Below are 15,735 nucleotides of genomic sequence, written 5' to 3'. Positions count from 1 at the left end.
TCAGGTTTTTGCAGTGTGGCAGGGATAAGCTAGTGAGAATAGCAAGTATGAATTTTTATTCTATCCCTGACACCAAAGAAGGACTTAGACATTTTTAGTAAGACACAGTATCCTAGTTTATTAAACGTGTATGTTTAAAAATGTCTAATGCTTGGTGCACTGTATATGAGCTGGGAAGTTTCCAAGTCTCTGGTTCCAAGAGACCAGCTGGCTACCAAGTTGGTGCCACTAAGTCTGCTCGGGTCCCGTACTTGAAAGCCACAAAGATGCCAAGGTGTTCGGGCGGGTGGAGTACCGGAGTTATCCTTGAATACTCACGTCCTGGCATAAATCAGGGTTATCAGGCGTCCATTTGCCCAGCCCCAGACTCTGTGGAGCCTGGCCTGGTTGGGGGTTCAATATGTTAAGAGGCAGAGGTGCCAGGTTAGCGCATGCCCCTTTGCAAAATTGAAAACCGTGCCCGCCTAGCTTCAGGGTACCGGCAAAATGCTGATAGGCTGGTGGCACAATTCCCCCACTCTGATTGGCTGAGGTATTCTGTGAATGGGACTGAAATCCTATAAGAAACCTAGCAGCCAATCAGCTCAAGAGATTCTAAGATGCGAGACGGCTTTTCGGGGCCAAGTTCTGAAAAGAGACCATAGCGGTCGTGGCTGGAATTACAAGCTGAAAAGAGTACCAGGACGTTCGGTACTCGCTCCCGGTCAAGGGATTTCAGCACCTCCAGAGCGGAAAGAGCGGTGGCGAGAGGAACTGCGTGCTGAGATCAGTTCCAGGACTTTGCGGCCTTAGTCCCGGTCATCTAAAAGGACTTGTAAAGACTGTGTTTTCTGTGCTATTTCGACTAGGAAAGGTTAGTTTTGTAGCCCAGACCCCCAGTAAGTGTGTTTCCTCTGTACAATTCTAATCCACTGTGTGCACGTCTGTTTCAATGAAATAAATGACTAATTTGTTTTACTTCTTGGTTTTGCTCAATGAATGCGCCCAGTAAAAAGGTGTAAATGCTTGGTCTCCCGTGACATTATCAATAAAATGTTTTAACCAGGAAAAATTACTTTAAGCGTTACCTCTCATTTTCAAGTATTAGCTTAATTGTAAGCGCTTTACAATATTGTTGGTGAAAATCCATCCCGTATTTCACGAATTAGAGCTATAACATAATTACAAATCCAAGTGTCGGCCCTCTCTCAGGTGGATGTGCGACACCTTTAATAATGATTGTATTATTAGTTTGCCCTGTCAGTAGAGACGTGGTTATCCATCGAGTGTTTCAGACACTGTGGATTGCAATCATGATCCTCGTCACACAGAAGGGAAGTTTTCTGCACATTCCTAATATGAGCTTTGATAAACAAGAGGTGCCGGAGGATTAAGAGAGATGATGTTATTGGGCAGAGCAGCACACGATAACGGCCCCAAGAATAAAGTGCTGCACGGGAGGTTAGAAAAGATCATGAAAAGATATTCTGGGAAATATGCTGTATTCTGCTATTGCAGACACTACATTTAATCAGTGACTAGAGTGGCTAGCACCATCAATCATTTATTATAACGGGTAAGTATAGAGATTGAAGCAGCAGTTCCTCAGGGCCATTCCCGCCCCGCGCACTCCCCTCCCCCACTTTTTTACATGCATAGGAAGCAGTGAGTCTCCGAAGCTAAACCTCGTTGCCCGAGATTCTAATCTTGTAAGCTGCCTCTGAGGCTGCGGTCCCAGTCAGCACTGTAGCCCGCGCGCCCAGCGCTGCACCGCGATCTGTGGTCCTGGGAGAGAGGGAGCGTTGGCGACGGGAGGGGACGCGGCGGTGGGTTTGCAGGGGCATGGCCATGACCTCACGCGACTGGTTCGTCCTCATTGGCTGAACCGCCGGCGGGGGCGTGGTCATGCCTCCGTTGCAAACTCTGAGCTCAAATTCCCCTGTCTGGCAGAAAAGCTGTCGCGCACCGCTGGGAAAATGTGCGCGACAGGGTAGTAACTGGGACCGGACTGACTGGGGGGGGCGGAGCTTGAACGCACAGGGGCCGTGGCCTGATACTTCATTGAGGTTTAAAACCCCCACGTCATGCGGGCCAACATTAGCACGTGACGCGGCAGATGTAAACCTCCATTGTATTTCCCCTGAATGGGACGGTATCAGCAGAACCGTGCCTGGTAAGTATCTGGGACTGATATTAATGCACTTAAATACACCAAAAAAGGAGGGGTAAAAAAAACAAGGTAGGTAAATTGCTTTGTTCGGAAGTAAGGATGTGCTCATACATTTCACAACCGGTTCTTTGACAAGGACTTTCAAGACCTTACAGATCCCTTCAGATACCACCTACAATACAACTTCTTGGGGTTCCGGTTTGTCGCTGATAAAAGATTCCATCCAGGACATACTTGAAAACGAGAGGTAACTCTCAATGTATTACTTCCTGGTAAAACATTATATAAATAATACATTATCTAAACCATTGGAAATTAAGTCATGACTACAGATGGGGGAAACATTTGCCTTAGTTTGTGGTGAATGTAGGACATGCGCAGTCGTCAAAACAAAAAAACAACGTATATGATTTGCGAAATTAGGGCCCTCCCACCAGCTTTGCCACCTTTTTAGCAAACACAGCAAACGTTTGTATAGCCAAACAAATGGTAAAATATTGGTGCCAAACCTAAAAAGAAGATATTGTGACTCCATTCTGTCGATTGCCTTCGTCAACACAGCAAAATTAGGAATGTGAAAAAAAAAAAACCCAGAAACATTTTACCTAATTTTTGTCATCACATCTGATGAAGGGGTGATTCCCAAAACGTTGTGCGTTTGTGTCCGTTCTTGTGCTAAATAAATTGTACATCTTTGACTCTGAAGAAAACATCTACGGCTTTTGTGATTGTCCATGGAGCAGTGGGTGTCTGCTCTTCTCCTGACCAGCACCCTGGAAGTAGGACTTGCACTGAATGTCTGGATCGGGTGTGTGCAATGTTATCTGTAAATCTCCATCTTTTTGGGGGATAAAATGTCTTCGCCCTACTATACAATAGTATGTCAGGTTTCAACTCTAGTCGTTGTCCTCGCTAACTGAAATCTGTATTGTGTTTTTCTAAAAATGTTGCTTCAAACGTAAGTTATTATGGGTGCTAAACCTCTCCCACATCGTTACATCACATTCGAAGAGCCTTACCTGAGAAGTACAGGAGAGGACCATGTCTGTAATAAATTGCTTTAAAGTCTAAGTGGAAAACGGCTGTGTGCTCCCCGGTGGGGTTGAGCAAGTGGGAAAATTACAGGGTGATATGTAAACCCATTACTTTGTGTTTGGGTCTTTTTATGTAAAAATAAATAAAATAAACCAGCTAAGAAAAAAAAATAAGGTTAGTAATCTGCTTTAAAGGTCACTGTGTGGAACTCACCTGTAAGATACAAGTCAGTGCACAGTTTACTCCTTAATTCTGTGTACTGTCACCATGTGTTGGGCAGGATTTCCCTTCCCCTTTAACAGGCAAATGTTCTCTTCCCCTACTTGGTTCGCTTGGAGGTAGGGGCACGCACAAACCATGGCAATCTCATACATGGGGTGGAAAAAAGCACTGCAAGCTGTTTGTTTCGACACAACATGGTATTTGTTTTACATAAAGACCAATGTTTGGGCCAGAAAAGCTTTCATTGCTGCAGGGTGGGTGGGGGGGGAGGGATTGTGAGGAGATGGGAACAATGCTTCATATCTGGTGGGAGTGTAAAATAGAGCAGTTTTGGGGTATGATATTACAGCAGATTTTTAATATTACCAAGATCAGAATCCCAAAGAAGTCACAGCAAGAAATGACCCCAATGGGAGTCTCCCCCTCCCCCCCCCCCTCACTGACCTGGGAAGGGATGTGCTGATCTGTAACCGTGGCAAAGCAGGAATCACCTCAACCGTGCACCCATCGTTTTTCAGGCCTGGAAGATTCTCCAGGCGACAATCGCTGTATACTCCAAACACGGATGTGTGATAACCTGTGACAGCACGAGGAAACAGTTACTAGATGAAGTAAAGTCGCCTCCATTTTTTGTTTTTGTTTACATAAAATAAAGGTTGACCCTTCAAAATAATCAATAGAAGATTTGAGCATATCAAACATGTCAAGTTTTACGGAGTTACAAAACAAAGACGATCCAATGCGCACGTATTACCACTGTTCATTTAATGCAACCATGTATTAACAGAAGTCTGTGCCCCGGAGTAGACATGGGCAAAAACATTTGGCCGGATTTGGATCCACCTCAGATTGGGTTGGTTCCTTGGGTCTGCGGATTTCCACAAATCAGTCTAAAGAAAAAAGGGGCGATTCGTTTTATCCGGATTTTTTTTTTTTAAATCACTGACAATCCACTTGGTGGATTCCGCAATCCGTTGGCGGATTTTTAAGAATTCAATCCGCGGATTCCGGAATATGTGCGTAATTTTTTATTTTTTTAATCCGCCAATGGCTTGCGGAATCTGCGGATTGGATTCTTAAAAATCCATTACCGGTTTGTATCCAATGGCCATTTGGGATTAATCCGCACGGATTGAAAATTGGGACAATCCGTTGACGGCATTTTGAATGGAAAGCGCGGGAGATTCCAAGAAACAGATTTAGACCCTTTCGCCCGTCTCCACCCAGGACATACTCGACAATGAGAGGTAACTCTCCATGTATTTCTTCCTGGTAAAACATTTAGTAACTAAATAAAAATGAAACATCCAATACAATTTTTTTTTTAACCATTTACAGTATTTATATATTTTCTTTAAATACGTAAGGGTTATTAAATTAATTCTGTTGTCCAAAACATGTGAAACATGCTGCCACGTGAAGGATAACCCTTTCAGCAGGTTCCTACACTACCAATTGTATACGGCGTCCTTTCAATTTCCTTCACTATGCAGGGGAAAGATTACACAAAACAATGATATAGGCAATAGCAGGCAATGTGTGGCATATATGCGGTGCCTAAGGGGTTAAAATGTAGAAGCACTGAGTTGAGTTATGTACAATATCAAAGTCTCCTGGCTGCAGAAGTGGGGCAAAACTGGAGTGAAAAAACGGCACCGGATTCAAAGAAATAAAAGTCCTATAGGAAACAATGGGATCTCATTTGGATAAATGTGGTGTAATTTTTTGCTCCACCGTAGGCAACTCACTAACTAGGGCTGTGGAAGGAAATAATGAAACAATGCAGCCTTCTCACATGCAGCTAGCTGCTGGGACAGAAGAAATTACAGGCAGCTGAACTAAGGAGACAGCAACTGTATGTGAGCTGCAAATGACACAGGAATAAGATAATCCTGTTCCAGGACAGGTGTACTTTCTTTTTCACACAACTGTATACAGTATAAGGCCTGGGACCCGCTGCGCCCGGCTGCGCGGGCGGCTGTACGGGCGTTCCCCACCAGCAGGGGAATCCTCTCGAGCCGGTCCCGGTCCCCCCTGGCTGCACAGCTCACTACACGCTGTGGCGTGTCAGCCGCTACGGGATACAGGAGAATTGTGATCCCTAGCTTCGACGCGTCACGTGGTGTGGCTGTGAGCCAATGAGGAGGGGAGGCTTCGGGAGGAGGAGAGGCTTCGGGGAGCGGGGAGGAGTGTGGAGGGAAAGCAGCGTGAGTGCCTGTCTGTGTGTGTGTGTGTATGTATGTGTATGAGTGCCTGTGTGTGTGTGTGTGTGTGTGTGTGTGTGTGTGTGTGTGTGTGAGAGAGAGCGTCTGCGTGTGTGTATGAGTGTGTGTGTGTGTGTTGCTTGTGATCAGCAGCTTCAGCCCGAGCCCGTGGAGGGAGGGGGGGGGGAGAGTAGCGGGTCCATTCCGCTCAAGCCACGCCCCCCCTCCCGCTCAAGCCTCCCACTCCCGCCCACCTCCCGCTCCGGCTCCTGCTCCCTACAGACCGCATATAGCGGTCTGTGTCTGTTAGCGCCCCGCCTGTCTGCAGTGTGGGAGCGCTGACTGAGGGAGCGGGGCCTTAGCCTTAGGCACTCCACTAGTAAGGATGGTAGAAGCTGGTGCAAGTCCCATATAGATAAACAGCATACAAAGCCAGTGGTGAAGTGGCAAGGAGACAACAGCACACAGCAATATCACAAAAAGAATATTAGTGTGGCATGGGTTCCCCCGGTGCCCATCTGTTCCCTGACCTTTGCACGCAGTAGCGCTTAGTAGCGGAGGCGGGGACAGGAGCAGGCTGCATTGCGGCAGCTGCAGGGAGTGGCGAACAACTCGCCGGAGGCTCCGGTGGCTTTCTCCTTCAGCCGCTGACATTTTAGTTGTCGCACATGCGCGAGGTGCCGTGCATGCGCAGTGCAGGCGGACAACGCGCGATTGAGCAGAGACACAGTAGGGAGCGGCGGCCATTGCCTGGGGAACTACAAGCCCCATGATGCCTAGGGGCACACCACACATGACGCCAGGGAGCCAATAGCGCGGCCAGATTCTCCTGCACAGGATTAGTTACATTTTGCACGCTGTGAGGAGCACGCCAGTCAGAAGGGGGACAGCAAAGGGTCAGGTAGTGTCCAGGGAGTGGTACTCCTCTGGGCTAAGCCAGACTGTTTTCCCCAGGCCCCAGTTAGGCCCTGGCTCACCAACAGAACAGTGATTGCTTTAGGGACAGGCCGTTAGGTAGGGACTCTGCCCCATTATCTATTTGGTAGTCAGGGACACAGTGCTACGCAGCGTAGCCCTGCAAGATGTGTTCTGGGATCATAACGCCACCAAGGACACAGAGACTATACATACGGTGATATTATCCACGCCGGAATTCACCCCACGCGGTGGTGGATGACGACGTTGGACCGGACGGTTCCCTGCGTATTCTGCGATACCCGGGTGCAGGAGCCCGGGCAGGTATCGTTCTACAAGTGCACCAACACTGTACAGTACGGCGCTGATCACGCCTAAAAGGTGGGGTATCACTTGGGGACACTTATGTGGTAGAGTGGCCAAGGGCCTCGGACAATATTATGGACACGGTGGTGGGTTGCGCCCTGCAAAGTGCATGGGCCAGTTGTACATCTAGGGGGAAGGGGAATTTCATATCGGTAATCCTGTTACAGTATAAGACTGCTTGCATATCATATTAGTAAAAGGTTATTGTTATATGTTGTGTGGTACTATTATTTGTTCCTGCATGGGGTTATCCCCAACAATAGGGATCCCGTATAGGTGGAGGCGCTGTCATCTAGTAGCTCAGGTGTTCACCAGGTTCTCAGTGGCTCAGGTCTCTGTGAGCCAGCTGGTAATATCAGCACCCGTAGACTCTTCCCATAAAGGTGTTAGGCTAAGGCCCCACCACACGCGCCCGCACGGCCGCCTTGCTTGCCGGCGGCGCGTGCAATTCACTGCACCAAATTTTTTCCGGCGCGGGGGGTGCGTGGCCAAAATGGGTGGGGGGCGCGGCCATGACGTGAGGGGGCGGGACCGCCCCTCAACCACTCAGCCCCTCAACCCCTCACGCACACAGTTAGGCACTCACACACACAGTTAGGCACTCACGCACATATACAGGCACTCACGCACATATACAGGCACTCACACACATATACAGGCACTCACGCACATATACAGGCACTCACGCACACATACAGGCACTCACGCACACATACAGGCACTCACGCACACATACAGGCACTCACGCACACATACAGGCACTCACGCACACATACAGGCACTCACGCACACATACAGGCACTCACGCACACATACAGGCACTCACGCACACATACAGGCACTCACGCACTCAGCCCCACACACACACACACACACACAGACAGGCACTCAGGCACACACACACACAGGCACTCAGGCACAGACAGGCACTCAGGCACACGCACGCACACACACACACACACACAGAAAGGCACTCACAAATACAAACGGGGGGTGAATCAGAGCACTGGCGGATCGGAGCAGGGAGGGGGATCGGAGCAGCGGGGGGATCGGAGCAGAAGGGGATCGGAGCAGGGGGGGGATCGGAGCAGGGGAGGAATCGGAAGGGAGATCGCTGACACTGCAGACACACAGCTCGGCAGGCGAATTAACCCCGTCACTGCTAGGGGAGCCTTCAACCCAATACTTAGGGGCACTTATGGACAAAAGAGGGGCGGAGAGAATCCCATCAGGTGCTGACATTGACCCGCAGTACATGAGCAGCGCGTACAACGGCGAAGCCCCACACTATAGTATGCTTACAGGTATGTGTGTCACACACACACACACACACACACACACACACACACACACACACCTCCCGTTGCGAAGAGGAGAGTCTGTGGGAGGGAGCAGGGGGGCTCCCTTGGTGCTGCAGAGTATATTTAAAATGGCTGCTTTCCCCCACCCTCTCCTCCCCGCAGCCTCCCCTCCTCATTGGCTCACAGCCACACCACGTGACGCGTCGCCGCTTGGGATAACAATTCTCTTGCATCCCCTGGCGGCTGACGCGTCACAGCGTGTAGTGAGCCCTGCAGGGAGGAGGGACTGGGACCGGCTCGGGAGAATAACAACAGATGGTGCGTAGCGCACACGCGACCGCCCGCGCCGCCGGACGCAGCGGGACCAAAGCCTAAGAGGGCTACATTAGTATAAAAATATACTTGCACATACAGATGCAGCGGCTGTTATTGAAACAAATCATGGCGCCGTTTTTGTGTGCGCTGCTGTACTCCACACGGCAAGGGGCGCCCCCCTTGATAAAGATCCCTCTCTGGGGTCGAAACGTTGCTTATATGTGCAAGTATATTTTTATACTAATATAATTATTTATGTGATATTGCTGTGTGCTGTTGCCTCCTTGCCACTTCACCACTAGATATATAGAGATATATAGAGATATATAGAGATATATATATATATATATATAGATAGAGATATAGAGAGGCAGAGAGGCAGAGTGGCAGAGAGGCAGAGAGGCAGAGAGGCAGAGAGGCAGAGAGGCAGAGAGGCAGAGAGGCAGAGAGGCAGAGAGACAGAGAGACAGAGAGACAGAGAGACAGAGAGACAGAGAGACCTCCTGGCACATGTCTAAAGCTTATTCTACTTGGAAGAAGCATACAAAAAAACAAATCATTAAAAAATAAAATAAAGCAGGGAAGCCATTTTTGGCACATTCAAAAGCTTCTTCCTGAGAGTATGCAGATAAAAGTTATGAAAAGTCACTTTTGCTTCCCGAGATCTCTCGCCTCAGCTTGATACTTTAATGCTAGCCTTGCTCACTGATCGCAGCATTGTGCAGATGCTACCTATGGTACAGCTCATTAGCTCTTGCAGATCGTTGGGTTTTCATGCTGTGAGCCGTCCTCGATGCAATACATTTGCATGCTTTTCGCTGGCATTTATTTATGGAGATGGCAAAAACGTATGTCGCCGCCGGTGCTCCCAAATGTCACCGAAACAGCACTAAAAAGCTAACTAAGTTATAAGTTAACCCTTCATTGGTGTGCTGTGGGTTACGAACGCCTCTGCGATCCGAAGGGATCAAATGTTTAACCACTATACACCCAAAATATGATCCCAGCGTGGGTTCTGCTTTTGGGGAGCAGTTCAACAATCTTCCGTGCCAATTGGGTTACAACTTTGCCAATTTGATAGTGTAAGAGATCGGTTCACGACTTGAAGTTCAATATGTAAAACACCTGGTCAAGTCCCTTGTACAAACAAGTGACCTCCACGTTCTTCATCACACTTTGCATTATGGCATGTGTATAAATGTTATTGGCGTGCGACAATATTATGGAGCTTTAATTAGAATAAACACGTTGTACATATATATATATATATATATATATATAATTTTAATCTACTATTTATGATGTTCAGATGATGTCTGAGTCATGCCCCAGAAGAAGTCTAAACTCAGACGAAACTAGTAGGGCGAGGATCTCTTAGTAGATCTCCCTATTTTCTGTTGTATTCAGTATTAAGCAAATCCTCCCGAGGGGGGTGAAGACGTCGCACAGCCGCAATAATGGAGAAGGCTGATGGGTGACTCAAAAAATAGCTTTATTCACACAAAATGTGCAAGCGGATCCTCTTGACGCGTTTCAGCCCGTGGGGCCTTTGTCAAAAGAGTGATCCGCTTGTGTTAAAACCATCTACTTATAGGGTGTTACCAAATTGCTACACCAGTTCCCATTTCCCAATACAATCGAGTAACAGGTGTCCATTAGCACACTCCCCATGTCATAGACGTTACATAAAACATAGTGATACACAAAAATCATCATAATAACCTGAGCATCATTACTTCTGCCATAAATACTCATATTATAACTAAATATGAAAGGCAATGTCTAAGTGTTCAGGTTATATTAAAAACATATATGTATGCACAATTCATGTCTGGATCAAGCAATGAGTTAATAAACATATTGCAATAATGTTATGATATACCCATGAGTTTGGATGACGGAAACAATGTATATATATATATATAAAGGGTAACAAAATCAATAAAAGGATATAGCAATTCATAATGCATAATTTACACAAATATTGAAATGTTATTTCTGAATTTTTTAATTTGTAAGCATCTATGTTCCTGAACAATGGAATAAAGCATACAATCTATTGAATGTGTAATCTAAATACATGAATTGATGAGGAGAAGGGAGAGGGTGGGGAAAGGGGGGGGGAGGGGGAGGGAGGGGAGGGGGGGAGAGGGGGAGGGGGGAAAGGAAGGGGAGGGGAGGGGAGGGGGGAGGAGGGGGGGAACACTCTAAAGTATTGAGTTCAAAGTTTCTCTCTAGAGGATACACTCGGGAGAATATAGACATGGCATTTCTGAATGCTGACTCAATGGACCGTGAAGAATTATTGACACACAATAAAGAAAGAAATAAACTTAAAAAAGCTAAGTTCACTGACGGTCCACTGTTTATTACAAAATACAGTAAACAGGCGTCGCAAATCAGACAAATTGTCAATAGACACTGAAATATACTGAAATTGGACCCTGACCTGGAAGCATATACCAGATCGGGTCCGAAATTTGCATTCAGAAAGGCCAATACACTAGCCACGTCCATCTCTAAAAGTATGTTTCAATCTAAAAAATCAAACATTAGGAATATACCAAAAGGTTTTTTCCCTTGTGGTTTCTGTAAGTACTGCAAATATGCATCTTCCACCAAAAGAATACGTACAGTATTACCCAACAGTAAATACAGGATCAATACCTTTATAAATTGTCAAACTACTCATGTTATATATGTGATTACTTGTGGTTGCAAATACAGATACGTAGGTAGAACTATTAGGTCACTATATGTCAGAATCTCTGAACATATCAGATTAATAAATAAACATGACCTTTTTCACCCGGTTGCTAAACACTTTGTACAATGCCCACTCGGGGGGTTAAAGAATTTTTCGTTCTTTGGTGTAGAACATGTCTCTATTCATGTAAGGGGAGGAGATAGGCTTAACCGCCTCAATAAAAAAGAAATGTCTTGGATTTTCTCATTGAATACTTTGCAACCTTTTGGTTTAAATGGTGAATGGGAATTGAAACATTTCCTTCATGATTGATTCATCCCATACCTCCCATTACTTTGTATCATTCTTTCCTCCCCACCCCCTACCTTCCCTTTTCCACCCCCCCTCCCCCCCTTCCCCCCCCCCTCCCTCCCTTCCCCTCCCTCCCCCCCCTTTCCCCACCAGAAATGCCATGTCTATATTCTCCCGAGTGTATCCTCTAGAGAGAAACTTTGAACTCAATACTTTAGAGTGTTCCCCCCCTCCTCCCCCCTCCCCTCCCCTTCCTTTCCCCCCTCCCCCTCTCCCCCCCTCCCCTCCCTCCCCCTCCCCCCCCCTTTCCCCACCCTCTCCCTTCTCCTCATCAATTCATGTATTTAGATTACACATTCAATAGATTGTATGCTTTATTCCATTGTTCAGGAACATAGATGCTTACAAATTAAAAAATTCAGAAATAACATTTCAATATTTGTGTAAATTATGCATTATGAATTGCTATATCCTTTTATTGATTTTGTTACCCTTTATATATATATACATTGTTTCCGTCATCCAAACTCATGGGTATATCATAACATTATTGCAATATGTTTATTAACTCATTGCTTGATCCAGACATGAATTGTGCATACATATATGTTTTTAATATAACCTGAACACTTAGACATTGCCTTTCATATTTACTTATAATATGAGTATTTATGGCAGAAGTAATGCTGCTCAGGTTACTATGATGATTTTTGTGTATCACCATGTTTTATGTAATGTCTATGACATGGGGAGTGTGCTAATGGACACCTGTTACTCGATTGTATTGGGAAATGGGAACAGGTGTAGCAATTTGGTAACACCCTATAAGTAGATGGTTTTAACACAAGCGGATCACTCTTTTGACAAAGGCCCCACGGGCTGAAACGCGTCAAGAGGATCCGCTTGCACATTTTGTGTGAATAAAGCTATTTTTTGGGTCACCCATCAGCCTTCTCCATTATTGCGGCTGTGCGACGTCTTCACCCCCCTCGGGAGGATTTGCTTACTGCTGCTTTCTACCGCCTGCACGCCGAGCTGCGCATCTCTCTCTCCTGCGACCAGGACCCGGATATCTCTCAAGGGCCGCCGGTCAGGTGACCGCCCACCGCGATAGCGGATGCAGGGTTGGTGGTGAAGAGGCCATCGATTCATTGTGAAGCTAGGAAGTGGGGGGGTTATGCTATACCCCCATATCCACACAGCTCGAGAAAAAGGTCCATCTACAGGAGAAGCTACATCACAGGAGGACATTACGGGCATGGAACCAGCTACCCCTGAATTAGATAAGTAAATCTTTTTATCCCAACTACATGGTGCTCTAAGGGAGCCTGTTGCTGGAAAAGATTGTTTACACAATTTATTGTCTCTATGCTTGGGGTCTACCATAGCCTAAGTTCCAGTTACACCACTGTGCAGCATTGCCTTATTTCTGAGCGCATGGTGGGTCAATCGTCAGATTTACCTGGTTACATGTTATATTCAGTACTTTTAACGGTCTTTCTATTTGCTGCAAAGCCTTATTTAAAGGCTATTGGGACTCTTATATCAATCGTGGAATTGAGCCCTGTGGCTAATCTCACCGTGTGAACGGAGCCAGCGGTATCCCCGTTTAGGGGAGTGACGTCACCATCAGAGGACCCGCGCAACTGCTGATTACAGCTGAGCAGTGAAGCTTCCACGTCCGAGCACACAGACGGAGTGAGCGGTTCCTGAGATTATCAGCCCATTTGATGCAGCGATCTGAAAGCATTTTACTGATGTGCCCGTTATTTCTGCTACATTGTAAGTAGCCTCTGTTGCTTGCGCAATAATTTTATTCATAAACGTACTTCACCATATTGGTATCTTTTTCATCTATAGGTACATCTCGTTGTGGAATTTGAATATAGGACTTGTTCACGTATTTATCTTTCAGGTGTTGTATATCCATGCACCTGTGTCTCTGATTTGCACCTTTTGTATTTTGTATTTTCTTTGGGGTGGTATACACCCATTACATTGTGGCAGCACTCAGACATCATTGCAACACTATTTTAAATCAGGTTTTCGCACCTTATACTTTTTTCTTTATATATATATATATATATATATATATATATATATATATATATATATATATATATATAAATAATCAAAAAATAAATAGATGATACCGTTCTGTGGCTAACGAAATGCTTTTATTTGTGCGAGCTTTCGAGATACACTGATCTCTTCTTCCGGCGATGTTACAATGAATGAGGCAAAAGGTTACTTAAAAACAGTGTCTCTTGGAATGTTATCTGTGCTGTTCCTTCCCCCGGTGTGGATGAGATTTATGGCCCTTTTAACCTTTTGCCTCATTCATTGTAACATCGCCGGAAGAAGAGATCAGTGTATCTCGAAAGCTCGCACAAATAAAAGCATTTCGTTAGCCACAGAACGGTATCATCTATTTATTTTTTGATTATTGAAGCTCGGCTAACACGGTACTGATACCTCTACATGTATGTATATATATATATATATATATATATATATATATATATATATATATATAAACATATATACACACACATACACACACTATTGGAGAGGGTGCTGCTATCAGACTATAAAAATACTGTACAAAAATAACAAAGGGATAGGCTTACATTAAATATGCAAAACAAAATATCTTTTATTGGTCCAACACTTTGACTACCCACAGGTGCCTTGATAAAGTTTCTCCTTTGTTTGTATATATATATATAGGTATCAGTACCGTGTTAGCTGAGCTTCAATAATCAAAAAATAAATAGATGATACCGTTCTGTGGCTAACGAAATGCTTTTATTTGTGCGAGCTTTCGAGATACACTGATCTCTTCTTCCGGCGATGTTACAATGAATGAATGAATATATATATAAAATATTTTTATATATATATATATATATATATATATATATATATATATATATATATATATTTTTTTTTTTATATACTGTATTTTGTAATTTTAGAATAACATTATTGAAAAACTTAAACTTGTGCTAAAAAAACACATTTATTATTAGAAAAAATAGACTTTCTTGTATCTGTTCTGAGAAAATGTTAAGAACATTAAATTGAAGAAAGAAGGTAATCTAAAATCATGTTAGTCCATTAAAAAAAAGGTACTAACACACAGTCAACGTGTTGATACATCTTATTCTACTGTGTACACCCAGTGTTAAATTAAAAATTATGTGAAGCTGAAAGATCATCTTTAAGATCCCGAAGATACGATACAGGGAGACGCAATCAGCAATTACAATTTCAGGGTGAAATCTGAGAACGGGGAGCATGATGTTTTTATAGATTATATGAAACCAGATCGTTCAAACAGCTGGCCATCTCCGTATGATTATGTGAATTGGGCGCAAATTACGTATGCTCACTCAAAGAAGGATCTCCAGCTTGTGATGTAGAACAGTGATTCTCAAACTGTGATAACCAAAGCGTTGGAAGATTCCTTGCAGGCTGCTCTACCTTCCAGTCAGTGCATTTTCTATCACTATTAAAGGCCGATTTCTAGATGAAGATCCAATATTGTGAAATACACTGTATGTGTTCCATGCATTGAAGTATATTGGTGAACTGAGCCCAGTATGGTGGTCCTCCCATTAATTATAAACAATAATAAGTTTGGAAACCCCTGTTGTAGACATCGTCTTACCATTGACACTGATCTGCCCTGTGGTCCGTGGCACTCCTACTAGTGTTACAGGATACAAGCCGGACTCGGCTGGAAGTGACAGAGCTGCCGGGAGAGACTCAAACTCCACTCCGCTTGTCAAGAGGCCCTGGGAAAACGAGAGAAAGTTACGTTATACTGGTAACGGATAACTAAATGAAGAATATCACAATAAATGTCACAATATCACATGTAGGAATGTATTAGTATATAGCTCTGGGTCTGTATGCATTGCAACTGATCGCACCAGGGTTATTCTACATTTCCCAGTGGAAAAGACATTGCGTTGAGATGTTAAAGCCTCATACCACTTGAAAGACAGCTCAAATCTTGCCTTCTTCATCAGGACTACATACAGTACTTCAATGTGACGTCCACCAGATGTGTTCTGTTCGGGAAAACTAATGCTGTACAACCTTTTCCATCAAGTCCAGAATGTCACGTACCACCAGATTTTTTTTCCAGCCATTGTGATCGCTAACACAGTCATCACATGGCCCTGATCGTCCCTGCCAAGCTGAACCGGGGCGGATGTACAA

The 15,735-nt window shown here is 44.9% G+C and overlaps 1 protein-coding gene across 2 annotated transcripts in view; it reads right to left on the bottom strand.

Annotated features, from left to right (window-relative positions):
• Nucleotides 1-15,735, bottom strand: part of TRAPPC9 (trafficking protein particle complex subunit 9) — a 953,009-nt gene that overhangs the window by 787,671 nt on the left and 149,603 nt on the right. For both annotated transcript variants that reach the window (XM_075581783.1, XM_075581782.1), the window contains 2 exons: nucleotides 15,179-15,305; nucleotides 3,851-3,983 (listed from right to left, as the gene is read on the bottom strand). In XM_075581783.1, coding sequence (XP_075437898.1) covers nucleotides 3,851-3,983; nucleotides 15,179-15,305 — 260 coding nt within the window. The remainder of the gene's footprint in view (nucleotides 1-3,850; nucleotides 3,984-15,178; nucleotides 15,306-15,735) is intronic.

This window comes from Ascaphus truei, chromosome 2 (genome assembly GCF_040206685.1).
Source record: "Ascaphus truei isolate aAscTru1 chromosome 2, aAscTru1.hap1, whole genome shotgun sequence".
Classification (NCBI taxonomy): Eukaryota; Metazoa; Chordata; class Amphibia; order Anura; family Ascaphidae; genus Ascaphus; species Ascaphus truei.
This window is presented reverse-complemented; position numbering and strand designations above follow the sequence as displayed.